The sequence below is a fragment of the Aquarana catesbeiana genome, linkage group LG01 (assembly GCF_042186555.1).
Source record: "Aquarana catesbeiana isolate 2022-GZ linkage group LG01, ASM4218655v1, whole genome shotgun sequence".
NCBI classification, from domain to species: domain Eukaryota; kingdom Metazoa; phylum Chordata; class Amphibia; order Anura; family Ranidae; genus Aquarana; species Aquarana catesbeiana.
Genome location: NC_133324.1, coordinates 106,949,222 through 106,977,190, shown reverse-complemented (window position 1 = coordinate 106,977,190; position 27,969 = coordinate 106,949,222). Strand labels below are relative to the sequence as shown.

The following is a 27,969-nucleotide window of genomic DNA, read 5'->3' as shown; positions in this document are numbered from 1 at the left end:
TATGTAGCCGTATACATTTTGGCCAAGGTTTATGAAGAAAAATTACTAATTTGCAAACTTTTATGACAGAAACAAAGAAAAAGGCATTTTTTCACCAAATTTTCAGTCTTTTTTTTTATTTATAGCACAAAAAATAAAAAACCCACTAGTGATTAAATACCACCAAAGGAAAGCTCTGTTTGTGTGAAAAAAAGGACGCAAATTTTATTTTGGTAAAGTGTTGCATGACTGAGTAATTGTCATTCAAATTGTGAGAGCGCTGAAAGCTGAAAATTGGTATGGGCCGGAAGGGGGTGAAAGAGCCCTGTAGGCAAGTGGTTAAAATCGTATTATCACTTGATATAATGGGGTCATACATGGGTTAACTTTTAAGCATTAGAAATTCTTATCACTGCCCACAAATATTTTTCAGCTAATTGCAATCTGAATTAAGCACAAGCATGGAGATTACATTATTGTGAAGACTGTGCGCAGGTCTTGGTTGAACATACACTCTATTTTAAATGGTATTTCTGCCTTAATCCAATCAATATATTTTTTTGTCAGAGTGTAGATGCTGGCATTACCAGGAATCCCACAGTGTTCATCTCCATAAGATAGAACTCCACTGAAATCTCCATTGCAGATCAATGGTCCTCCAGAATCACCCTACGAATAATAAGAAAAAAGCAGTTGTTTATATGTGTAGCACCCTCCTAGTGTAGGATGCTAGGCAAGTTTAGTTTTTGGCTTCTTCTATTGTCAGGGGAGCAATGTTTGTCCTGGTCTGTTTAAAGGATATGTTCACCTTTAAAAAAAATAAAAATAAATGCACATTATTTTGCAGGTAATTAATGTGCATTTATTATTTTTTTTACTTGGGGCCTGTAAAGCATTGCACCCGCGATCAGCAGATAAGGCAGTCAGATGCACAGGAGGAGGTGGCTGTAGGACTTCACCGTAAGGGCACTGGTCTGGAGATGGATTGTCTCCCTCACTGGACTGTGTCCAGAAGAAACTAGAAGGTCAGTCATTCTGGGAACTTATGAGTAATCACCCTGAATCATTTTCTGGTGACTGTGTGCTTTGGGATATAAGTGCCAGAGGTACTGGCACATAAGTGGTCAGAGTACAGGCCATTCCCCTGTCCTCAGCAGAACTCTGGAGTGTCAGCCTTGAGAAAAGTGTCCTCCTGTTACTGTGCAAGTGTTTTGTAGTATCTCATGCCCTAACTCCTCTCCTATTTAAAGCAATAAATATCAAAAAGACAGTTACTAATTACTGAGTTATTGAAGTCGGTGTGTATGGACTGTATTTGTGGTGGTGGGTTGCCTCTATACTATTAGGGAAGAACTAGCTATTACCAGGGGCCCCTACAGGGGTAGCACTACATATGTAACTGTAATTGGTTGCAGAACATGCAAAATAGAATTATAGTTGACTTTATAAATATATATTTAATTGAATTGTACATTCTAGAGTAGCATCTTCTGGATTGAATGGTGTCCAGACACCAGCCTCATCCAACCCACTTCCTGTAGGCCCAGGCCATCATAAACACATGGTCTAGGCCAGGGATAGGCAACCTTAAAGAGGTGGAGCTATACCTGAACAACACAGGAGAAGTCAAAGATCACAGGGCACAGTATCACGCCTCCTCACACCTGATTTAAACTTCCCAAATGCTGTACTACCTTGTCGTAATCACGTGCATTGCACGGCAATCATGGGTTTAGATCAGGTGGTGAGGAGGCAACATAGCGCAGTGCATTTGCAACTTTTTGAAAGCGCACCAAACCTGCAGGATCTACAGTATCTCACAAAAGTGAGTACACCCCTCATATTTTTGTAAATATTTTATTATATCTTTTCATGTGACAACACTGAAGAAATTACACTTTGCTACAATGTAAACTAGGGAGTGTACAACTTGTATAACAGTGTAAATTTGCTGTCCCCTCAAAATAACTCAACACACAGCCATGTCTAAACCACTGGCAACAAAAGTGAGTACACCCCCAAATGAAAATGTTCAAATTGGGCCAAAAGTACCAATAGTTTGTGTGGCCACCATTATTTTCCAGCACTGCCTTAACCCTCTTGGGCATGGAGTTCACCAGAGCTGCACAGGTTGCCACTGGAGTCCTCTTCCACTCCTCCATGACGACATTACGGAGCTGGTGGATGTTAGCGACCTTGCGCTCCTCCACCTTCTGTTTGAGGATGCCCCACAGATGCTTAATAGGGTTTAGGTCTGGAGACATGCTTGGCCAGTCCATCACCTTTGCCCTCAGCTTCTTTAGCAAGGCAATGGTCGACTTGGAGGTGTGTTTGGGGTCGTTATCATGTTGGAATACTGCCCTGCGGCCCAGTCTCTGAAGGGAGGGCATCGTGCTCTGCTTCAGTATGTCACAGTACATGTTGGCATTTATGGTTCCCTCAATGAACTGTAGTTCTCCAGTGCCGGCAGCACTTATGCAGCCCCAGACCATGACACTCCCACCACCTTGCTTGACTGTAGGCAAGACACACTTGTCTTTGTACTCCTCACCTGGTTGCCACCACACATGCTTGACACCATCTGAACCAAATAAGTTCATCTTGGTCTCATCAGACCACAGGACATGGTTCTAGTAATCCATGTCTTTAGTCTGCTTGTCTTTAGCAAACTGTTTGCGGACTTTCTTGTGCATCATCTTTAGAAGAGGCTTCCTTCTAGGACGACTGCCGTGCAGACCAATTTGATGCAGTGAGCGCCATATGGTCTGAGCACTGACAGGCTGACCCCCCACCCCTTCAACCTCTGCAGCAATGCTGGCAGCCCTCATACGTCTATTTCCCAAAGACAGCCTCTGGATATGATGCTGAGAACGCTCACTCAACTTCTTTTGATTGACCATGGTGAGGCCTGTTCTGAGTGGAACCTGTCCTGTTAAACCACTGTATGGTCTTGGCCATCGTGCTGCAGCTCAGTTTCAGTGTCTTGGCAATCTTCTTAAAGCCTAGGCCATCTTTATGTAGGGCAACAATTCTTTTTTTCAGATCCTCAGGGAGTTCTTTGCCATGAGGTGCCATGTTGAACTTCCAGTGACCAGTATGAGAGAGTGAGGGCGTTAACACCAAAGTTAACACACCTGCCCCACATTCACACCTGAGACCTTGTAACGCTAATTGGTCACATGACACCGGTGAGGGAAAATGGCTAATTGGGCCCAATTTGGACATTTTCAGTTTGGGGTCAACTCACTTTTGTTGCCAGCAGTTTAGACATTAATGGCTGTGTGTTGAGTTATTTTGAGGGGACAGCAAATTTACACTGTTATACAAGCTGTACACTCATTACTTTACATTGTAGCAAAGTGTCATATTTTAAGTGTTGTCACATGAAAAGATATAAAAAATGTTTTTCAAAAAAGTGAGGAGTGTACTCACTTATGTGAGATACTCTTATATAGCAGTCTATGGCTAAACACAGCAAACCCGCAGGAGAGCTGCAGGTACACTGCACTGCACCTGTGGCGTGGGTAAACTGCAGCACATCAGTGTGAAAGCAACCCTATACTATTATGCCCGATGTATTGCTTTACACTGACCTGAAGATCTCTTCTGCTGGCACCACTCTGGAGACCGCTAGCCGGGACAAGAAGTGGAGTGCAGTTGGTATTACTCCGCATGGGACAGAAGCCAGCACTACAGAGGAGGCATCGGCTTATGCGGCTCTTGCTCCCAGCCACAGCTCTAACTTTACAAGTTCTCCCTCTGCATTGCACTGTTTGATGCTCTGAAATAGTGGGTCAGCGTGCCCAGCCTGCGATCTACCAGGCACCTGTCTGTGATCTACTGCTTGCTGACCCCCAGTCTAGGCTCTGTCAGGAACCTCATGCTGGCTGGCTCATTTTTGTGTGCATAGGTGTTTAACAAGGTGTGCAAGGATGAGAATATGCGTGCGCAAGTGCACGCACACACCAGGGCACAAATGTACACGCACAAGAGCGCTCACAGATGCTGCCAATCCGACGGCCTATTTTAACCTGAGGTCTGCCTAGCATTATCCCTGGATGTATCCTGGTTTTTATTCCTAAAAACCTGCTGATCTTGCTACTGGAACAGCTGCATCGGAAGCATTTTTTCTGATTTTCCTTGCCTCTTATGCCTGCTCTTCATCTGTGTTACTGACTCCGGCCTGGACTTTTGACCGTTTGACTTTGTACCTCACTGCCAGCATATTGCTGACCCTTAACAAACAAATGGCCCCTGCCCCCACCTATAACTGGCCTTCACAGAAAAGAGCACATGGAAGGGCAATCACATGAAAGACAAAAACAGAACATTCCATAGCTCAACTCTCCAACCAGTCTGCGAACTGACCAAATTAACCTGTCCAATAGGGATGGGCTTTATGTTCGGGTCGAACATGAGTTCGACTAAAACATTGGCTGTTTGCCGAACAGCGAACAATTTGGGGTGTTCGCGGCAAATTCGAAAGCCGCGGAACACCCTTTAAAAATCTATAGGAGAAATTAAAAGTGCTAATTTTAAATATATATGCATGGTATTGTCATAAAAAGTGTTTGGGGACCTTGGTCCTGCCCCAGGGGACATGTATCAATGCAAAAAAAAGTTTTAAAAACGGCCGTTTTTTCAGGAGCAGTGATTTTAATAATGCTTAAAGTGAAACAATAAAAGTGTAATATTCCTTTAAATTTCATACCTGGGGGGTGTCTATAGTATGCCTGTAAAGGGGCGCATGTTTCCCGTGTTTAGAACAGTCTGACAGCAAAATGACATTTCTAAAGGAAAAAAAGTCATGTAAAACTATTATCCGGCTATAATGAATTGTCAGTCTGGCAATACACATAAAAGTTCATTGATAAAAATGGCATGGAATTTCCCCACAGGGGAACCCAACCAAAATTAAAAAAAATGCATGGGGGTCCCCCTAAATTCCATACCAGGCCCTTCAGGTCTGGTATGGCTATTAAGGAGAACTCCGCGCCAAAATTTTTTTAAAAAATGGCTTTGGGGTCCCCCTCAAAATCCATACCAGGCCCTTCAGGTCTGATACGGATTTTAAGGGGAACCCCGCACCAATTTTTTTTTTAAAAATGGCGTGGGGTCCCCAAAAAAATCCATACCAGACCCTTATCCGAGCATGCAACCTGGCCCGCAGGAAAAGAGGGGGGATGAGAGAGCACCCCCCTCCTAAACCGTACCAGGCAACATGCCCTTAACATTGGGAGGGTGCTTTGGGGTAGCCCCTCAAAGCACCTTGTCCCCATGTTGATGGGGAGAAGGGCCTCATCCCCACAACCCTTGCTTGGTGGTTGTGGGGGTCTGCGGGCGGGGGCTTATTGGAAACTGGAAGCCCCCTTTAACAAGGGGACCCCCAGATCCCAGCCCCCTGTGTGAATTGGTAATGAGGTACAAATGTACCCCTACCATTTCACAAAAAAAGTGTCAAAAAGGTTAAAAAACACAAGAGACGGTTTTTGACAAGTCCTTTATTAATTTCTTCTTCTTCCATCTTCTTTCTTCTGGTCTTCCTTCTGTGTTCTTCTTCTTCTCCATCTTCTTCTTCTCCATCTTCTTCTTCCTTCCGCTCTTCTCGTTCCGCATCTTTCTCCGGCTTCTTCTCCGCTCCGTCCACACGATCCGCCTCAGTGGGAGTCTTCTGCCGTGTGACGCTTCGGTTCTTCTGACACTTCTTATATAACGGAGGGCGGGGCCACCCGGTGACCCCTCTCTCCTCTGACGCACGGAGACTTCACAGGAACTTCCCTGTGGCTTTCCCCGTGTTGTCAGAGGGGGGCGGGGTCTTCCTAACCGAAGAAATTAATAAAGGACTTGTCAAAAACTGTCTCTTGTGTTTTTTAACCTTTTTGACACTTTTTTTATTTTGTTTTATTTATTTATTTCAGGTACTTATATAGCGCCGTCAATTTACGCAGCGCTTTTACATTATACATTCACATCAGTCCCTACACCCTCAAGGAGCTTACAATCTAAGGTCCCTAACTCACATTCATACATACTAGGGCCAATTTAGACAGGATCCAATTAACCTACCAGCATGTCTTTGGAGTGTGGGAGGAAACCGGAATACCCGGAGGAAACCCACGCAGACACAGGGAGAACATGCAAACTCTAGGCAGGTAGTGTCGTGGTCAGGATTCGAACCAGCGACCCTTCTTACTGCTAGGCGAGAGTGCTACCCACTACACCACTGTGCCCCCCGTTGTGAAATGGTAGGGGTACCAATTCACACAGGGGGGCGGGATCTGGGGGTCCCCTTGTTAAAGGGGGCTTCCAGATACTGATAAGCCCCCCACCCGCAGACCCCCACAACCACTGGGCAAGGGTTGTGGGGATGAAGCCCTTCTCCCATCAACATGGGGACAATGTGCTTTAGGGGGCTACCCCAAAGCACCCTCCCAATGTTGAGGGCATGTGGCCTGGTACAGTTCAGGAGGGGGGCGCTCTCGTCCCCCCCTCATTTCCTGCAGCCTGCCAGGTTGCATGCTGGGATAAGGGTCTGGTATGGATTTTTGGGGGGACCCCACGCCATTTTTTTTTAAATTTTGGCTCGGGGTTCCCCTTAAAATCCATACCAGACCTGAAATTTTAAAATTTTGGGTCGGGTTCCCCTGTGGGGAAATTCCATGCCGTTTTTATCAATGAACTTTTATGTGTATTGCCGGACCGACAATTCATAATAGCCGGCGGCGGCGCTAGCTATAGTAGTTTTACATGACTTTTTTTGAAATGTCATTTTACTGTCAGACTGTTCTAAACACTGGAAACATGCGCCCCTTTACAGGCATACTATAGACACCCCCCAGGTACGAAATTTAAAGGAATATTACACTTCTATTGTTTCACTTTAGGCATTTTTAAAATCACTACTTCTTCAAAAATGTCCATTTTTGCAACTTCTTTTTGCATTGATACATGTCCCCTGGGGCAGGATCAAGGTTCCCAAACACTTTTTATGACAATAACTTGCATATAAGCCTTTAAAATTAGCACTTTTGAATATGCATGTTCGTGTGCCATAGACTTTAATGGTGTTCGCGTGTTCGAACAAATTTTTTGCCTGTTCGCATGTTCTGGACGCGAACTGAACCGGGGGGTGTTCGGCTCATCCCTACTGTCCAACAGTCTGCGTTAAAAACAGGGGTTTAGTTCTCCACAATGGAAGCATATTGCTGACCCTTGCCTGTCCCTGCTCTGGAACCTGAGCTATTGCTGGCTTTCTCTTTAGAAAACTTTGAATGCTTTGCAAATCCAGAATTTTCTTTAAATAATTTTCAAAAAATTGAATAAAAGTGCAAACTACTACAGCTTCATTAGTGTGCGTGTAAAGGTTAGGGGAGGGTTAGGAATTTTGGTCTGCTTTAGGCCCCATTCACATTTCACTTAGCACATTCTTGGTCACATTATTTTGTTGACAATTTACACACATTTCCACATGCCGTGCGAAGGGCAGCCCATTCACTTAAAAAGGCTGCCGTATACACATTTGTCACACAAAGGAAGCTCCTGCACTTATTTGTGCAACAAGCTTCAAGAGATTGTTTTCACGCATGTTTTGCTGCAATTGCCATGCGTTTTTGTCACACAACAATTGCGGAAAAATCACACCGCAATTGGGGTACCATTAAAAATGAATGGCACCCAAACATAAGTCAGGCAATTGACCGCAATTTGGAATCGCGGGCAGAGTCGCGCTGATTCCAAATTGCTAGGAGTGAATGGGCCCCTATTTTTAGAGAAGGGTCAAAGGTGGGTGGTAGAAGATAGTTGTTTTTGGCCCCAGAACTACAGATCTAAATAACAGCGCACCACATTTGTCCACAGCTAACTTACAACACACGTGTCTTTTCCATCTTCGTCCACAAGGGTACACAACATGTTTTTTGTTATTTTTAGGTTCCTCTTTTTCCACATGGCTTTACACTTTTGATTGCTTTGAAGATGGCCAAAAAGTTAGAGGGGTTTTTAAACTAGGCGATGTTGGGGAGGGTCCAGAGACAGTGATAGCCAGCGCGGAAGATATTCCAGAGGGTAGTATTGGGGGCATTAGTGGTAGGTTAACCAAAGCACAAAAACACAAGGTGAGTATAGTAGCAAGTCCAAGTTGCAATCTTGAAACACCCAATACGAGGACAATATGCGACCGGTCTAAACTATGTGGCATGTTCACCAATGCCAGGAGCCTGGCGGACAAGATGGGTGAACTAGAGATACTGTTGTACAAGGAGGATTTGGATTTTGTGGGAATTTCAGAGACCTGGTTCAACAGCTCTCATGATTGGCTGGCAAACATTCAAGGGTATACCCTATACCGCAAGGATAGAGAGGGTAAAAAAGGGGAAGGGGTATGCCTATATATCAAGAATAATGTACAAGTGAATGTGAGAGATGACATCACTGAGGGGGCTAGGGAGGAGGTGGAATCTTTATGGGTAGAGCTCCAAAGGGATGAAGCTAAGGGGAAAATAATACTGGGAGTATGCTATAGGCCCCCTAACCTGAGGGAGGAAGTGGAGACGGATCTCCTATCACAAATTGGATTAGCAGCAAGGATGGGAAGTGTTATCATAATGGGGGATTTTAATTATCCAGACATAGACTGGGCGGAGGGAACCGCGCATTCATTTAAGGCTCGCCAGTTCCTTAGTGTCTTGCAGGACAATTTTATGGGTCAGATGGTAGACGCACCAACTAGAAATAAAACATTACTAGATCTACTGATTACCAACAATACAGACCTGATAACACATGTGGAAATACGGGGCAATTTAGGTAACAGCGATCACAGGTCAATTAGTTTCAGTATAAATCACACAAATAGGAGACATGAAGGGAACACAAAGACACTGAATTTCAAAAGAGCCAACTTCCCTAAACTACAAACCTTGCTAAAAGGCATAAATTGGGATAAAATATTAGGAACAAAGAATACAGAGGAGAGATGGGTTTGCTTTAAGAGCATATTAAATAAGGGCATTAGCCAATGTATCCCATTGGGTAATAAATTTAAAAGAGCGAACAAACATCCTGGATGGCTTAACTCCAATGTAAAAATGCATATAAAAGCAAAGGAGAAGGCCTTCAAAAAATACAGGGTTGAGGGATCATCCACAGCATTCAGAATTTATAAAGAATGCAATAAGAAATGTAAGGGTGCAATTAGGATGGCTAAGATAGAACATGAAAGACACATAGCGGAGAAGAGCAAAAAAAATCCCAAGAAATTCTTTAAGTATGTAAACAGTAAAAAAGGGAGGACAGACCATATTGGCCCCATAAAGAATGAGGAAGGACATCTGGTTACAAAGGATGGGGAGATGGCAAAGGTATTGAATTTATTCTTCTCCTCAGTCTTCACGAGTGAATCGGGGGGCTTCAGTAACCAAAACTGCAGTGTTTATCCTCATGACACAACACAGGAAGCACCTACATGGTTAACAGAGGACGGAATTAAAATTAGACTTGAGAAACTTAACATTAATAAATCACCGGGACCAGATGGCTTGCATCCGAGGGTACTTAGGGAACTCAGTCAGGTGATTGCCAGACCGTTGTTCCTAATTTTTACAGACAGTCTATTGACTGGAATGGTACCAGCTGATTGGAGAAAAGCCAATGTAGCACCAATATTTAAAAAGGGCCCAAAAAACATCCCTGGGAATTACAGACCAGTTAGCCTAACATCAATAGTATGTAAACTCTTGGAGGGGATGATAAGGGACTATATACAAGATTTTAGTAATAAGAATGATATCATTAGCAGTAATCAGCATGGATTCATGAAGAATCGTTCTTGCCAAACCAATCTATTAACCTTCTATGAGGAGGTGAGTTGCCATCTAGATAAAGGAAGGCCTGTAAACATGGTGTATCTGGATTTTGCAAAAGCATTTGACACAGTTCCCCATAAACGTTTACTGTACAAAATAAGGTGCATTGGCATGGACCATAGGGTGAGTACATGGATTGAAAACTGGCTACAAGGGCGTGTTCAGAGGGTGGTGATAAATGGGGAGTACTCAGAATGGTCAGGGGTGGGTAGTGGGGTTCCCCAGGGTTCTGTGCTGGGACCAATCCTATTTAATTTGTTCATAAATGACCTGGAGGATGGGATAAACAGTTCAATCTCTGTATTTGCAGACGATACTAAGCTAAGCAGGGCAATAACTTCTCCGCAGGATGTGGAAATCTTGCAAAAAGACCTGAACAAATTAATGGGGTGGGCGACTACATGGCAAATGAGGTTCAATGTAGAAAAATGTAAAATAATGCATTTGGGTGGCAAAAATATGAATGCAATCTATACACTGGGGGGAGAACCTCTGGGGGAATCTAGGATGGTAGGCTCAGCAATGGCGTGCAATGCCAAGCTGCTGCTAATAAAGCAAACAGAATATTGGCATGCATTAAAAGGGGGATCAACTGCAGAGATAAAACAATAATTCTCCCGCTCTACAAGACTCTGGTCCGCCCGCACCTGGAGTATGCTGTCCAGTTCTGGGCACCAGTCCTCAGGAGGGACGTACTGGAAATGGAGCGAGTACAAAGAAGGGCAACAAAGCTAATAAAGGGTCTGGAGGATCTTAGTTATGAGGAAAGGTTGTGAGCACTGAACTTATTCTCTCTGGAGAAGAGACGCTTGAGAGGGGATATGATTTCAATTTACAAATACTGTATTGGTGACCCCACAATAGGGATAAAACTTTTTCGCAGAAGAGAGTTTAATAAGACTCGTGGCCACTCATTACAATTAGAAGAAAAGAGGTTTAACCTTAAACTACGTAGAGGGTTCTTTACTGTAAGAGCGGCAAGGATGTGGAATTCCCTTCCACAGGCGGTGGTCTCAGCGGGGAGCATTGATAGCTTCAAGAAACTATTAGATAATCACCTGAATGACCGCAATATACAGGGATATGTAATGTAATACTGACACATAATCACACACATAGGTTGGACTTGATGGACTTGTGTCTTTTTTCAACCTCACCTACTATATATTATTGGCACATTCACTTCCATTCGAAATATAGAACTGTATTTATCCTTGTATGAAGTTTTTCCCCATCCAGCTGTCTCACAAACTGTTCCTGGTTTGATGTTTTTAATTTTCTTCGGCAATGGCATACAGTTGACAGATCTGTCCAGTCGGGCTTCTCCAGATAGCTTAAAGCAACAAAAATATTCTTTACTCCTTAGAGCGTGTCAAACTCAAATGCAATAGTGAACCACATTCAGTGGAATTATTCTTTAACCTAATATAGAAGTGGTACAATTATTTTGCATGGAAATTTGGCGTTTTATATCGTAAGCCTGTAATTCTTAGGAATAACTCACTTAAATCTGTCCAAACCAGAGTCTAGTAGACATCCTGGGTATGATAAAGTTTTAAAAACGAAAAAATAAATTATAATATAATAAATAACTATAAATAATTATACCAAATAATAATATAATAAAAATAAAAATTATTCAATAATGTAATCAAATCAAAAACACTGAAATTTGCTCAGTTGCAGAATTGTCACTTTCATTACTTTTCAGTGTTTGATGACGAATCTCCCCACAAATCACTATCGCTCAATTCTGCGAGTGATTCTAATTTATTATCGCTGTTTTCTAGCTGGTCTAAAACCGCTTTTGATGTAAAGGGACGGTTTTGGTTGCTATGGACAATCTCCAGTTTCCAGGCAGAAAGAACTGTTTTTATGATATAAAACTGCATGCAGGGCACTGGACAGACCACTAGGGACAAAAAGGATGTGAAATAATTTCATACAGTAATGTAATCTGTAAGATTACAGTATACTGTATGTATAATGTGTGTTTCACTTTTTGAATTTGGCGCCGTTCTCCATCCCCGTGTGTCTCAACGCTCGCAGGGAATGGAGCCCGGCTCTGTGATGAATCGAGCGGAGGACGAGCCGCTCACACTGCAGGGAGGCATCGCAGGATCCAGGGGACAAGGTAAGTAAGCTCTTCCTGGATCCTGAGATGTAATCCCAAGTCTGGCTCGGGGTTACCGATTTTGGTTCTGAAATTCCACCCTGAGCCAGACTCGGGAATACCGCCAGGGAGGTTAAAGGGCCACATTGGAGGGAATTGATACAGAGGGGTAGATTTACTAAATGAAAATAGTCTGTGAACTTGGCAAAGTGCAAGTGCAGTTGCTCCAAAGCTTAGTATATAAGGTAAAGCTTCAATTTATAAAGAATACCCAATCACAAAAAAGGAAAATAAAAAATAAAAAAAACAACTTTTTTAATTGCATATGATTGGATGAAAGTCAGCAGAGCTACTGCTCATTTACTAAGCTCTGCACTTAAATGTTTAAATAAAACCTTTACTTTTTTGTTACATACCTTTTTATTTAAACACAGTGATGTCATCACTAGGTCTCTGTGATTCTCCGTGATTCTCTGTGCAATACAGGCAGAGGGCCAGTAGGGTGCTGCACATTTCCTAAAAACATCACTGCACATGCCCTAATGGGTAAGTGCCAGTCTGCAGGAGTGTGCATTCCTATGCAAGCAAACCATTCTAGGTAATACCAATATGTGATGCTGAGCCTCCATGAAAAAACTGAAATCCAAATAAGTAACAGGGCAGGCCAGAGGCAGCCAGGCTGGGGGAAAAAAAAGAGTCAGATGATGCTGGATGTCCTCCAGCCAAGACATGAGCGGACGGCCTAATGTATACTGTAAGACGCTTACAGCGTGCAGTGAAATCAGAGTAAACAATTTCAGTAGAGGAGAGGAGCGTGTACAACAAACTGAAGGTATGGCTGGAGTTCAGCTTTAATGCATAAACTATTGTACATAAATAATATTCCAAAACAAATTTTAAACATTTTCACTAAATAATTTTCTCATATTTTACAGTACAGAAGCCTTAAATTGGAACTCCAACCAAAAGGGGAAGTTCCACTTTAAGTCCTCCTCTCCCTCTCTACTCCTATGTTTGGCAAGTAATTTTTTTTTTTGGAGGGGTACCTGGTTTTAACAGGTACCCGCTCCCACTTCCACTTGGATCGCCTCGGATATCCAAGCAGAATTTCCGCCGTTCTTCCTCGCAGTCTTCTGGGAAACATCACAGGTCCCAGAAGACTGTGAGACCATTCACAGAACACAGCACATGTGCAGTAGGCATCTGGTTGTGGAGCCGAAAGCTGCATAGCGGCTACCCCCAGTTAGGATGCCAGTGCCAGGAATCCGAAGTCTAGTGAAGAACTAGCCTGGGTGAGGACATCACTGGATCCCTGGACAGGTGAGTGTCCTTATATTAAAAGTTAGCAGCTACAGTATTTGTAGATGCTGACTTTTTTTTTATTTGCCCAATCTAGACAACCACTTTAAATATTTGTTTGTTCCGATGCATACATCAATGCTGTATGGTTAACCACTTGCTGACCGGTTCAGGCAGATATATGTTGGCAAGGTGGCACGGGTGCGCAAAACAACGTACCCGTACGTCGCTGCGTCATCTGTGGCTAGCGGGCGCACGCCGTCGCGGGTCCCACGGACTCAATGTCCGCCGGTGAACCCGCAATCGTGGCACGGAGAGGCAGAACGGGGGGAGATTCCTATGTAAACAAGGCATTTCCCTGTTTGGCCTAGCAACATGACAGGGATCTACTGCTCCCAGTGATCAGGAGCAATGATTTCTGTCATGTTCTAGTGAGCCCATCCCCCTACAGTTAGAACATGCCGAGGGAACACAGTTAACGCCTTGATCGCCCCCTAGTGTTTAATCCCTTCCCTGCCAGTGACATTTACACAGTAATCAGTGCATTTTTATAGCACTGATTGCTGTATAAATGCCAATGGTCCCAAAATGGTGTCAAAAGTGTCCAATCTGTCCGCCGTAATGTTGCAGTCATGATAAAAATCGCAGATCGCCGCCATTACTAATAAGAAAAAAAAATATTATTAAAAATGCCATAAATCTATCCCCTATTTTGTAGATGCGATAACTTTTGCGCAAACCAATCAATATACGCTTATTGCGATTTTTTTTTTTATGTAGAAGAATACATATTGGCCTGTGGAAGAAATTTGTTTTTTATATATTTTTTGGGGATATTTATTATAGCAAAAAGTAAAAAATATTGCTTTTTTTTCAAAATTGTCATTCTTTTTTTGTTTATAGCACAAAAAATAAAAACCGTAGAGGTGATCAAATACCACCAAAAGAAAGCTCTGTTTGTGGGAAAAAAAGGAAGTCTATTTTGTTTGGGTACAACATCGCATGACCGCTCAGTTGTCAGTTAATTAGACGCAGTGCCGTATCGCAAAAAAGGGCTTGGTCAGGAAGGGGGTAAATCCTTCCGGGGCTGAAGTGGTTAATAACACATGTAAATTTTTGTTTTGTTTTGTAAATATAATGTATTTTTCATTGCAATGGCTGTAATTTGCCAGACCTCCCTGGGAGGATGTTATTATATAGAAGGACTGTTGTAAACTGATTCAATTAGAAAGAAGAGACTGTCAAATTAATAATTAATAAATATTGCAAGGCTCAAAATAATGTGTTTGCTAAATAGTAAAAAAATTATGATATCCAAAATTCTAGTTAGGCAAAGCTTGAAAAAGCCATTGACGAACCTAAGGCTCCATACGCATGGGCGATTAGCGCACCCTGCAATTTCCAGCAGCAAGAATCTGCAGCTGGAATGAGAGGTGTGTGCGAATAGATGCGCCTTAACAAAACAATGACAGGCTGACAGCTGCTGCAGCTATTCATGACTGTTCATAGAGCCAGCAATTACCCGCAGCGATCCTGGCTGGACACATCTTGTGTGCACCAAGCCACAATCACCGCATATGGTGCCACCTCTGGTTACACACTATTGTTGTTTACATGCCAGCCCTGAATGAACTATTCATGTGGCAATGGTATATGTGCAGAATGGCCTCAGTCTTCAGTCATTCAGAATGGTCCAAGGTCAATTTGCGCAGGTGCCGCAGAATGAATGGCTCATTTAGAGGGAGATATGAACATCAATAGTGTGTAATACGTTGCAATGGCACCACATTGTTAATATTTACATGTTGGACTTGAGAAGTGGCTATGGTCAGTGGGGTGCATGTATGCTGTATGCACATAAACGTTAGCACAAATGTGCAGACAACTTTTTACACAGGATCTTGCTGCCAGCAAGATTCTGCATGAACACAATACGCCTGTGTGCATGTGCCCTGGGACTAAGAAATCACTCAAAGGTGTGCTGTCAGGGAAGGCTTTACCATAGGAGAACTGCCATTATGACCATCAAGACTCAGTTCTTCAGAAATGTCTGCAGGTTTGGCCCTTCTACTGAGAAATGGAAAATGCTTGAGACTGCTATTTTACATAACCTGCCATTGCTTATCAGTTAAGGGACTTAGGCTGGCCATACACGGTGCACATTTCTTAGGGGAAAATAGCAGCCGCTAGCGATAATCGCAAGAGAATCCGACAGTCTGGTTGTACCTACCCATTAATGGTTAGAATCTTGGCAGGCCTAAGTGACTAGTATTTTAGCAGTGGTGGCCCATAATGCAGGGCGTAGGCGCACTGCCCCTCTATCCATGCGTCTGACCCCCTAATCTACATGCGGGGCAGTGGACGCATGGATTCCAATGGGTTTGTTTTTTTTGAAGCACGTGATTAGAGCCAGAGGCTCTAATAGGCTTCAAAAAGGGTGGAGTTGTGTGACAATAGCAAATGAATATTTGCTATTATCTTCCGATCCGATTACCCTCCTGGCCAATCAGGAAGTGGGTCTTGAGACCCGTCACCCGATTGGCCGAGGGGAGAAGCGATTCTATTGGCCACCTAGGAGGAGGAGGGAGGAGACCCATGGCGCAAGCTGCCATGATGCAGAGGAGGAGGAGACACAGGGGAAGCAGTCGCCTGGAGGAAGCGTTGCCTGCGACCTAGAAGGGGTAAGTATGGGGCTGGTGACTGACCGACCGGGGGGGTGGCTGTGGGTGCATTGTTTGCAAGAAGCTTGGTGAGAAGGAGACAACTGTTGGAGGGATTATTCACAAATGGAAGAAATAGAAAATAACCATCAATTGCACTCGGTCTAGAACTCCATGCAAGATTTTGCCTCATGGGGTAAAGATGATCATGAAAAAAGTGAGGGATTAGCCCAGAACTACACAGGAGGAGCTTGTGAATAATCTCAAGGCAGTTGGGACTACAGTCACCAAACAAACCATTGGTACCACAATACGCCACCATGGATTGAAATCCTGCAGCGCCCGCAAGGTCCCTCTCCTCAAGAAGCACATGTACAGGCCTGTCTGAAGTTTTAGGGATTGGGAGAAAGTGCTGTGGTCAGATGAGACCAAAATTGAACTCTTTGGCATGAACTTGACTTGCCACGGAGGAAGAAAAATGCTGACTATGATCCTAAGAATACCATCCCTATGGAGGATAGGGATGGAGGTGGAGACATTATGCTTTGGGGCTGTTTTTCTGCTAAAGCTACAGGCCAACTTTGTCACATTGAGGGGCCAATGGACAGGGCCATGTATTGTAAGATTTTGGATGAGAACCTTCTTCCCACAGCCAGAACACTGAAGATGGGTCATGGATGGGTCTTCCAGCATGACAATGACCAAAAACATATCGCCAAGGCAACAAAGCAATGACTTAAGAAGAAGCACATTAAGGTAATGAAGTGGCCTAGCCAGTCTCCAGACCTTAATGCTATAGAAAATGTATGGAGGGACCTGAAACTACGAGTTGCCAAGCAACAGCCAAGAAACCTTAAGGATTTAGAGGAGATCTGTAAAGAAGAGTGGACCAAAATCCCTCCTGAGATGTGTGCAAACCTGGTAACCAACTACAAGAAATGTCTTACCTCTGTGCTTGCCAACAAGGGTTTCCCCACCAAGTACTAAGTCATGTTTTGCTTGGGGATCAAATACTTATTTTATTCACTGAACCGCAACTTAATTTATAACATTTGTATCGTGTTTTTTTTCTCGATTTCTGGTTGATAATCTGTTTCTATCATTTAAAATACACCTATGATAAACATTATAGACCCTCCATTCCTATGTAATGGGCAAACTCACAAAATCTGCAGGAGATCAAATAATTTTTTTCTCCACTGTACATAATTGACAGCTTTTTCTAACACGCACCAACAATAGGGCAGCTGTAAACCCATACTTTAATAGTTAGAGGGCTGGGTTATTCATTCCTTCAGCTCAGATGACCAAGGAAGGGCAATGCACAGCATTATTGGTTGTTCCTTATTTCTAGGGGTGAACCTGAGAAGTTTTGATACAAACGTTTGCGGTTCATGAAATTTGCAAACCCAGTGAATTCACTGAAAACCCATAGTAGCACTGAACCTGAACCTTATCTAAAGCCTAGTATTCTGCATTATCAGATATTTTAATTTCACAGCACATGAATTTCAGTACAATTACTGGGCATGAGATTACATCTAATGTCTGTGGAGGATTAATACACCTACCTCTAAGATCTGGATATCATTATCATTTGTACTTGGATCAATTTTTTTATTAGGAATTTTAAAACATGGAACTTTTGTGTGTCCTTATTTGGTTTTGTCTGTGATAAAGATCCTAAAGTAACTGTCGTAGACAAATCCCTAAGACAGAAAATATGTGTTAAAAGGTTAAAGGCATAGATAGTAATAAACATCTGCTTAAAGTACATATAATTCTTATGAAAGACATGTGGGCCTATCCAGTAAATAAGTGTTTCTTAAACTTTGAGTGAGGAGTCGGACCCAAACTGGATCACAAATATGTTTGTGATGGGTCACCATAGGATTTGTAACAAAGGAAGCCTACTTTGTCAAAGTACAAAATCAGGGGTAAATGATATAGCACATTTTATTTATCTATGTTTCAAATCATATACTATAGTGATCTGAGACATAAACTTTATAAACAATGCAGTTGTAATCACAGAGTGCATTTATTTTAATGAGTTGAACATATAATAGATATTCCTGCACATGACAACACCACCCTTTTCAAAGCCTGTGAAACAGTTAAACCTATATGATTGACAGCACAAAAACATAGAGTCTAGTTTCATACAATTTGCATAATTAAAGCTATGATGGTACAATATTGAAAACAAGCATTTGCACAAATGTATAAAACAATACCCAATCAGCTTGATGCCAAACATGCCCATGCTATAATGTACAGAAGGCTAAGTGGTCACATTAAATCTTTTAGGTTACAGTATATAGACATCCAATTCATGTCATGTTTAGTCTTTATCAAATCATTATTTCATTCTGTTCAATAATCTGTTGGTTATCAGATTGTAAAACTGTGTCTTCTGATGTAACATTAACCACTTCCGGACCGCCCGCCGTACATATACTGTGGCAGGGCCGCCCTGCTGCGCAAAATCACGTACCTGTACGTGATTTTGTGAACGAGGTGTAGGGGGTGCACGCGGGGTGTCCAATCACAGCAGGAGCCAATCAGCAGCGGGTCCGATGGCCGCAATGGCTGCCGTGACCCACCGATCCTTCACAGGAGACACAGAGCAGTGGTGTGCCTATGTAAACAAGGCACACTGCTGATCTTTCAGTGAGGAAAAGAGAGATATTCTATTTCAGCTAAGCTGAAACAGTATGGGGGTTATTTACTAAAGGAAAATCCACTTTGCACTGCAAGTGCACATGAAAGTGCACTAAAAGTGCACTTGGAAGTGCAGTTGCTGTAGATCCGAGGGGGACATGCAAGGAAAATAAAAAACAGCATTTTAGCTTGCACATGATTGGATAATAAAATCAGCAGAGCTTCCCCCCATTTCAGATCTACCCCTTAGATTCAGAGCGACTGCACTTCAAAGTGCACTTTCAGTGCAAAGTGGATTTGCCTTTTGTAAATAACCCCCTATGTCTCTTTTCCTCCAGTGTAACACTCCCCCCCACACAGTTAGAAAGAATCTCCCTAGGACACACTTAACCCTTTGATCGCCCCTAGTGTTAACCCCTTTTCTGCCAGTGTCATTTATACAAGGATCAGTGCATCTTTTTAGCACTAATCACTGTATTGGTGTCACTGGTCCCCAAAAAGTGTCAGATTTGTCCGCCACAATGTCGCAGTCCAGCTAAAAATCGCTGATCGTTGCCATTACTAGTAAAAAAAATAAAATAAAAAAGATAAAAAGAAATGCCATAAATCTAACCCATAGTTTCTAGAGGCTATAACTTTTGTGGAAACCAATCAATAAACGCTTATTGGGAATTATTTTTTACCAAAAATATGTAACAGAATACATATTGGCCTAAAATGATGAAGAAATTTGATTTTTTTAATTATTTTATTGGGAATTTTTTATAGCAGAAAGTAAGGAATCTTGTTTTTTATTCAAAATTGTCAGTCTTTTTTTATTTATAGCGCAAAATATAAAAACCGCAGAGGTGATCAAATACCACCAAAAGAAAGCTCTATTTGTGGGAAAAAGGGACATACATTTTATTTGGGTATAGCATCACATGACCGGGCAATTGTCAGTTAAAGCAACACAGTGCCGTAGCTCAAAAAATGGCCTGGTCAGGAAGTGGGTAAAACCTTCTTACATCAGAACCCTGAGCTCTTTTAATTGGGCGGGGTTTGCTCTGGGGCAACGGTGGCCAACTTGAAAATTATAGAGAACCCCAAGTGTGTCCTTAACTCTTCCAGAGGACTGAACAATTGCAGCAAGTTTTTATGCCTTGAGTTGCATTGCATCAATTAGGCAGCCCATTCAAATTAATGGGCCATAAGGTGCCTCAATGCACAAATATTTTAGCCCTGCTGCATTGTTTGCAGTTTATCACAATGCGCACTTTAGAAGTTGGATTACAATGACCCCAGCATTACTAGTGTCAGTGGCAGTTATTATAACCCCCGGCATTGGTTTTCTTGAATGCAATAATAACTCCCAGCATTGGTGTCGGCAGACAGAATGGTAAACCCCCTTTATAGGTGTCAGTGGACACAATAACAACAGTATTGATGTCAGTGAGTGCAATTATAACCCTCAACATTTGTGTCAGTGGATGCAGTTATAACCCGACAACATTGGTGTCAGTGAACACAACGATAACCCCTCAACACTGGTGTGAGTGGATATAATAATAATCCCCCAACATTCATGTTAGTGGATGCAATAATAACCCCCAGCATTGGTTTCAGTGCATGCAATAATAACCCCCAACATTGGTGTCAGTGATCACAATAATAACTCCCAACATTGGTGTCAGTGAATATAATAATAACCCCCTAACATTGATGTCAGTGGATACAATAATAACCCTCAGCATTGGTGTCAGTGGTGTCATTGGTGTCAGTGGATGCAGAGCTTGCAAAAAATTAACTTGTAGCTTATTTAGCTGCCTGCGGTAGTGATGGGATCAGGAAAATACCACCAACCTTCTACAGGTAGCTTTAGCTGAACACTGTGCAGAGCTCGCACTACACTAACTTGTAGTTTTAGCTGAACACTGTGCAGAGCTCGCAAAAAACTAACTTGTAGCTTATTTAGCTGCCTGCGGTAGTGATAGGATCAGGAAAACACCACCAACCTTCTACAGGTAGCTTTAGGTGAACACTGTGCAGAGCTCACAAAAAACTAACTTGTAGCTTATTTAGCTGCCTGCGGTAGTGATAGGATCAAGAAAACACCACCAACCTTCTACAGGTAGCTTTAGGTGAACACTGTGCAGAGCTCGCACTAAACTAACTTGTAGCCCTTTTAGCTGCCTGCGGTAGTGATAAGATCAGGAAAACACCACCAACCTTCTACAGTAGGGATGAGCCGAACACCCCCCGGTTCAGTTCGCACCAGAACCCGCGAACGGACCGAAAGTTCGCACGAACGTTAGAACCCCATTGACGTCTATGGGACTCGAACGTTCGAAATCAAAAGTGCTCATTTTAAAGGCTAATTTGCATGGTATTGTCCTAAAAAGGGTTTGGGGACCCGGGTCCTACCCCAGGGGACATGTATCAATGCAAAAAAAACTTTTAAAAACGGCCGTTTTTTCGGGAGCAGTGATTTTAATGATGCTTAAAGTAAAAAAAAAAAGTGAAATATTCCTTTAAATATCGTACCTGGGGGGTGTCTATAGTATGCCTGTAAAGTGACGCGTGTTTCCCATGTTTAGAACAGTCCCTGCACCAAATGTCATTTTTAAAGGAAAAAATCTCATTTAAAACTGCTTGCGGGTTTAATGTCATGTCGGGTCATGGCAATATGGATGAAAATCAGTGAGACAAACGGCATGGGTACCCCCCAGTCCATTACCAGGCCCTTTGGGTCTTGTATGGATATTAAGGGGAACCCCGCACCCAAATTAAAATAAGGAAAGGTGTGGGGCCACCAGGCCCTATATACTCTGAACAGCAGTGCAAACAAGACAGGGACTGTAGGTTTGTTGTTAAGTAGAATCTGTTTGTAATTTTGAACATTTTTAACGTGTTTAGCTCCAGCCAAAAAATCTTTTCTAAGCTTTTTGGAAAACATAGGGAAGGGTTATCACCCCTGTGACATTTGTTTTGCTGTCTTTCCTCCTCTTCAGAAGATTTCACCTCACTTTTTTGTCCCAATGAAAAATGTTTTTTGAAAATTTGGGTTTTTTTGTGGAACAAGGATTGGAAAGCATCAGTGGAAAGGAGAAATTGTTTTCCCATATTAACTCTTACAGGAGAGAATTTCCCTTCCTAGGGGTAGATTTCATCTCACTTCCTGTTGTCTCCTTCCGTTTGCAAGTAGGAGTCATTTGTAAGTTAGATGTTTGAAAGTAGGGTCCTGCCCTATATACTCAGCAGAAATTTGGGCCTTAGGTATTGCTGTGGCCACAACACTGTAAGCCCTCACAGGGCCCTGCTGTGAAATATTAGATCAAGAATTGTAATTACATGCCCCTGTTGAACAGGAGCTGAAAAATTAGGCCTTAGGCACTGGTGCTGGTGCCACAACACTGCAACCCCTCACAGACACTCTAGTTGGAACGCAGGAATGAGCCCTGCTGCAAAGTATTGCTTCAAAAATTGTAATTACACGCCCCTGTTAGACAGGGGCAGAAAAATTGGGCCTTAGGCACTGGTGCTGGTGCCACAACACTGCAACCCCTCACAGACACTCTAGTTGGAATGCAGGAACGAGCCCTGCTGCAAAGTATTACATCAAAAATTGTAATTACACGCCCCTGTTAAACAGGGGCTGAAAAATTGTGCCTTAGGCACTGGTGGTGGCGCCCAGAACCAAAAATGTTCTTACAAGCTATCAGCGTGATGATTGAGGAGGAAGAGGATAATTACTCAGGGATAGTCACTCAGCATCAGCATAGGCAGTCTTTGAAGGGATCTGAGATTTCAAAAAAAATTATTCGGTTACATCAGCATCAGGTGCTTGGTAGCTGGTGGTGATCCAAGACTCATTCATTTTTATGAAGGTCAGCCGATCGACCGAGTCGGTGGACAGACGCACCCTGTGATCGGTTACCACGCCTCCAGCAGCACTGAATGTGCGTTCCGAAAGAACGCTGGATGCAGGACAGGCCAGTAGCTCAATTGCATACTGTGCAAGCTCTGGCCAGTGATCCATCCTCAAGACCCAGTAACCCAGAGGATTTTCGGTGGGAAAGGTGTCCAAGTCTGATCTTGCCCCTAGGTATTCCTGCACCATATAAAACAGACGCTGGCGATGGTTGCTGGAACCGATCATACCTTGGGGCTGCGGACCAAAAAATTGTCTGAACGCATCGGTCAGACGGCCACCTTCTCCACCGCTCCTTCTTTGACTGACCGAAGCCTCAGCAACACGTTGTCCAGAAACAGGAGTTTGTAACCTCCCAGTCTCTGGGAACGCGTTGCACAGACCTTTCTGCAAGGCCTCCCGAAGATGTTTCATCCTCTGCTCCCTCTGCGATGGCAAGATAAGGTCCGCAACCTTACCCTTGTAACGTGGATCAAGGAGGGTTGCCAGCCAGTATTGGTCCTTCTCCTTGATACCACGAATACGAGGATCCTTACGCAGGCTTTGCAGGATCAGGGAGGCCATGCAGCGTAGGTTTGCTGAGGCATTCGGTCCGGAGTCCTCTGGGTCACTAAGAACGACATGGTCCGCAGCCACCTCCTCCCAGCCACGTACAAGTCCATGTGTTTCTTGGGACTGATCCCTTAAAGACTGCTGCTGATGCTGAGTGCCAGGCTCCACCTCCATACTGACACAATCTTCCTCCTCCTCCTCTTCCTCCTCGTCCTCTTCCTGTGTGATCGGCGGGCACGCAGGAACACTGTCTGGATAAAGGGGGCCTTGAGAGCTAAGGAAGTCCTCCTCTTCCTGCCTCTGTTCTGCCTCAAGTGCCTTGTCCATTATTCCACGCAGCGTGTGCTCCAACAGGTGGACAAGGGGGACAGTGTCACTGATGCATGCACTGTCACTGCTCACCATCCTCGTGGCCTCCTCGAATGGTGACAGGACAGTGCATGCATCCCTGATCATGGCCCACTGGCGTGGGGAAAAAAAACCAAGCTCCCCTGACCCTGTCCTGGTGCCATAGTCGCACAGGTACTCATTGATGGCCCTCTGCTGCGTGTGCAGCCGCTGCAGCATGGCCAACGTTGAGTTCCACCTGGTGGGCATGTCACAGATTAGGCGGTTCTTGGGCAGGTTAAACTCCTTTTGGAGGTCCGTCAGCCGAGCACTGGCATTATATGACCGGCGGAAATGCACACAGACTTTCCTGGCCTGCCTCAGGACATCCTGTAAGCTCGGGTACCTGCCCAAGAACCGCTGCACCACCAAGTTAAGGACGTGAGCCAAACAGGGCACATGGGTCATTTGTCCCTGTCGGAGGGCAGAGAGGAGGTTGGTGCCATTGTCGCAAACCACCATTCCTGCCTTAAGTTGGCGTGGCGTCAACCACCTCTGAACCTGCCCCTGCAGAGCTGACAAAACCTCTGCCCCAGTGTGGCTCCTGTCCCCCAAGCACACCAGCTCAAGCACCGCATGGCATCTTTTGGCCTGCGTACTTGCGTAGCCCCTTGAACGCCTACGGAGCACCGCTGGTTCCGAGGAAGAGGCCATAGAGGAAGAAGAAGAGGAGGGGGTGGAGGAGAGAGGTGTGTCACAATCAGCATTTTGGAGGCGTGGTGGCGGAACAACCTCCAACACTACTGCACCTTGTCCTGCATCCTTCCCAGCTGCCAGCAGAGTCACCCAATGCGCCGTGAAACTTAGGTAACGTCCCTGTCCATGCCTGCTGGACCATGAGTCAGCGGTAATATGCACCTTACCGCTGACCGCCCTGTCCAGCGAGGCATGGACATTGCCTTCCACATGCCGGTAGAGAGCCGGAATCGCCTTCCGTGAGAAAAAGTGGCGTTTGGGTACCTGCCACTGAGGAACCGCACATTCCACAAACTCACGGAAGGGGGCAGAGTCTACCAACTGAAAAGGCAGCAGTTGAAGTGCTAGCAATTTTGCCAAGCTAGCATTCAACCGCTGGGCATGTGGATGGCTGGGAGCAAACTTCTTTCGGCGGTGCAGCAGCTGGGGCAGGGAAATTTGCCTGGTACAATCTGACGTCGGTGTACCAAAAGCAGATTGCCCACAAGTACTTGGCTGTGACACACCTAATTCTACACCTTCATTCCTCTCACTGCAGGTCTCAGAGAGGACTGAAGGTCTAGTGGGGTTGGAAATCTCAGCTGATGAGGAGCAAGGAGAGATCCTCTTTGTTCTTTGGTGTGGGTCTTTTAGATACGCTTGCCAACGAACTGCATGGCAGGTCAACATATGTCTGGTCAAGCATGTGGTACCCAAGCGGGAGATGTTTTGGCCACGCGAGATACGCTTGAGACATATGTTGCAAATAGCAGCGGTGCGATCTGATGCACTCGTCTCAAAAAAGGCCCACACCAAAGAACTTTTTGAATAACGCGCAGAGACTGCAGCGCCCTGCACATGTGGAGCTTTGGGGTGTGATGCAGTCAATGTGCTGCCCTTAGGCTGGCCCCTGGAGGGCATCCTGCCTCGTTGGTGATGTGCCGACCGCCTCCTCCTCCTCCTCCTCCTCCTCCTCCTCCTCCTCCTCTCTCCTATCAGGCACCCACGTTGAGTCAGTGACCTCATCATCCCCTCCCTCCTCATCACTGGAGCAAACCTGGCAGTATGCTGCAGCAGGGGGAGCATGACTGCCAGATTGCTGTCCTTCTTGGGCACCCCCTCTGTCCGTGCTCATGTTACTGCCTTCATCGAGCTCAGTATCGTCATCAGAGCCTTCCAAACGCTGGGCATCCTCCTGGAGCATGTACCCAACACTGTGGTCAAACAGTTCGAGGGAATCCTCATGAGGACATGGTGGAGCTAGGGAAGGAGTCACTGATGACATTGAGCTGAGGGAAGAGGCCGCTGCTTTGCCAGACAAAGCACCCTGGGCATGGGTGAGAGAGGATGAGGAGGATGAGGACGGCTTGGTCATCCACTCGACCAAGTCTTCCGCATGTTGCGGCTCAACACGGCCAGCTGCCGAAAAAAAGGCCAAGCGTGTCCCATGGCCACGTGCTGATGAGGATGCACCGTCTCCACGACCAGCACTAGACACAGAGCCTGCTTGCCCTCTCTTATTGGCTTGTGACTGTCTGCCTCTCCTTCTTGGCCTTCCAGACATACTAATGGCCTGTAGCTGCACTAAGCTGGGATAGAACACCTGTAATTTTCTTCAAGTAGCTTTATATACTGTAACCAGACAAGCCTGCCTGTCAGTAGGAAGATAACAGGAACGGATCTAGCTGAACACTGTGAGCAGGACGCACTGTACTAAATGTAAATAGTCTAGCTGCCTGACCGTGGTACTAATAGGATCAAATAGAACACCTGTAATTTTCTTCAGGTAGCTTTATATACTGTAACCAGACAAGCCTGCCTGTCAGTAGGAAGATAACAGGAACGGATCTAGCTGTACACTGTGAGCAGGACGCACTGTACTAAATGTAAATAGTCTAGCTGCCTGACCGTGGTACTAATAGGATCAAATAGAACACCTGTAATTTTCTTCAGGTAGCTTTATATACTGTAACCAGACAAGCCTGCCTGTCAGTAGGAAGATAACAGGAACGGATCTAGCTGAACACTGTGAGCAGGACGCACTGTACTAAATGTAAATAGTCTAGCTGCCTGACCGTGGTACTAATAGGATCAAATAGAACACCTGTAATTTTCTTCAGGTAGCTTTATATACTGTAACCAGACAAGCCTGCCTGTCAGTAGGAAGATAACAGGAACGGATCTAGCTGAACACTGTGAGCAGGACGCACTGCACTAAATGTAAATAGCAGGAACGGATCTAGCTGAACACTGTGAGCAGGACGCACTGTACTAAATGTAAATAGTCTAGCTGCCTGACCGTGGTACTAATAGGATCAAATAGAACACCTGTAATTTTCTTCAGGTAGCTTTATATACTGTAACCAGACAAGCCTGCCTGTCAGTAGGAAGATAACAGGAACGGATCTAGCTGAACACTGTGAGCAGGACGCACTGTACTAAATGTAAATAGTCTAGCTGCCTGACCGTGGTACTAATAGGATCAAATAGAACACCTGTAATTTTCTTCAGGTAGCTTTATATACTGTAACCAGACAAGCCTGCCTGTCAGTAGGAAGATAACAGGAACGGATCTAGCTGAACACTGTGAGCAGGACGCACTGCACTAAATGTAAATAGCAGGAACGGATCTAGCTGAACACTGTGAGCAGGACGCACTGCACTAAATGTAAATAGCAGGAACGGATCTAGCTGAACACTGTGAGCAGGACGCACTGCACTAAATGTAAATAGCAGGAACGGATCTAGCTGAACACTGTGAGCAGGACGCACTGCACTAAATGTAAATAACAGGAACGGATCTAGCTGAACACTGTGAGCAGGACGCACTGCACTAAATGTAAATAGCAGGAACGGATCTAGCTGAACACTGTGAGCAGGACGCACTGCACTAAATGTAAATAGCAGGAACGGATCTAGCTGAACACTGTGAGCAGGACGCACTGCACTAAATGTAAATTGCAGGAACGGATCTAGCTGAACACTGTGAGCAGGACGCACTGCACTAAATGTAAATAGTCTAGAAGATAACAGGAACGGATCTAGCTGAACACTGTGAGCAGGACGCACTGCACTAAATGTAAATAGCAGGAACGGATCTAGCTGAACACTGTGAGCAGGACGCACTGCATTAAATGTAAATAGTCTAGATAGAAGATAACAAGAACGGATCTAGCTAAACTGAATACAGTGTATATATATATATATGCAACACCTGGGATGCATATATATACACAATACACTGTAAGTGCAGCTAACTGACTGACTGTTCTGCCTAATCTATCTAACTCAAATCAAATGACACTGTCTCTCTCTCTCTCTATCTCTCAGCACACCGGAACACACACTACACAGGGCCGCCGTGCAGGCGGCCTTATATAGTGTGGGGTGTGTACTAAATCCCCTGAGCCATAATTGGCCAAAGCCACCCTGGCTTTGGCCAATTACAGCTCTCTCTACTGACGGCGCTGTGATTGGCCAAGCATGCGGGTCATAGTGCATGCTTGGCCAATCATCAGCCAGCAATGCACTGCGATGCCGCAGTGAATTATGGGCCGTGACGCGCCACACGAATTTAGCGCGAACGGCCCATAACGTTCGCAATTCGGCGAACGATCGAACAGCCGATGTTCGAGTCGAACATGGGTTCGACTCGAACACGAAGCTCATCCCTATTCTACAGATAGCTTTAGATGAACACTGTGCAGAGCTCGCAAAAAACTAACTTGTAGCTTATTTAGCTGCCTGCGGTAGTGATAGGATCAGGAAAACACCACCAACCTTCTACAGGTAGCTTTAGCTGAACACTGTGCAGAGCTCGCACTACGCTAACTTGTAGTTTTAGCTGAACACTGTGCAGAGCTCGCA

The 27,969-nt window shown here is 44.4% G+C and overlaps 1 protein-coding gene across 1 annotated transcript; it reads right to left on the bottom strand.

The window, feature by feature from the left end:
* Positions 1–280: 280 nt before the first annotated feature.
* LOC141145383 (granzyme A-like) lies at positions 281–18,180 on the bottom strand. The gene is given in 6 exon segments (XM_073632045.1): positions 281–648; positions 7,846–7,945; positions 11,000–11,175; positions 17,486–17,541; positions 17,544–17,623; positions 18,152–18,180. Coding segments are annotated over 6 exon segments (642 nt in total). The 3' UTR covers positions 281–447.
* Positions 18,181–27,969: the final 9,789 nt, after the last annotated feature.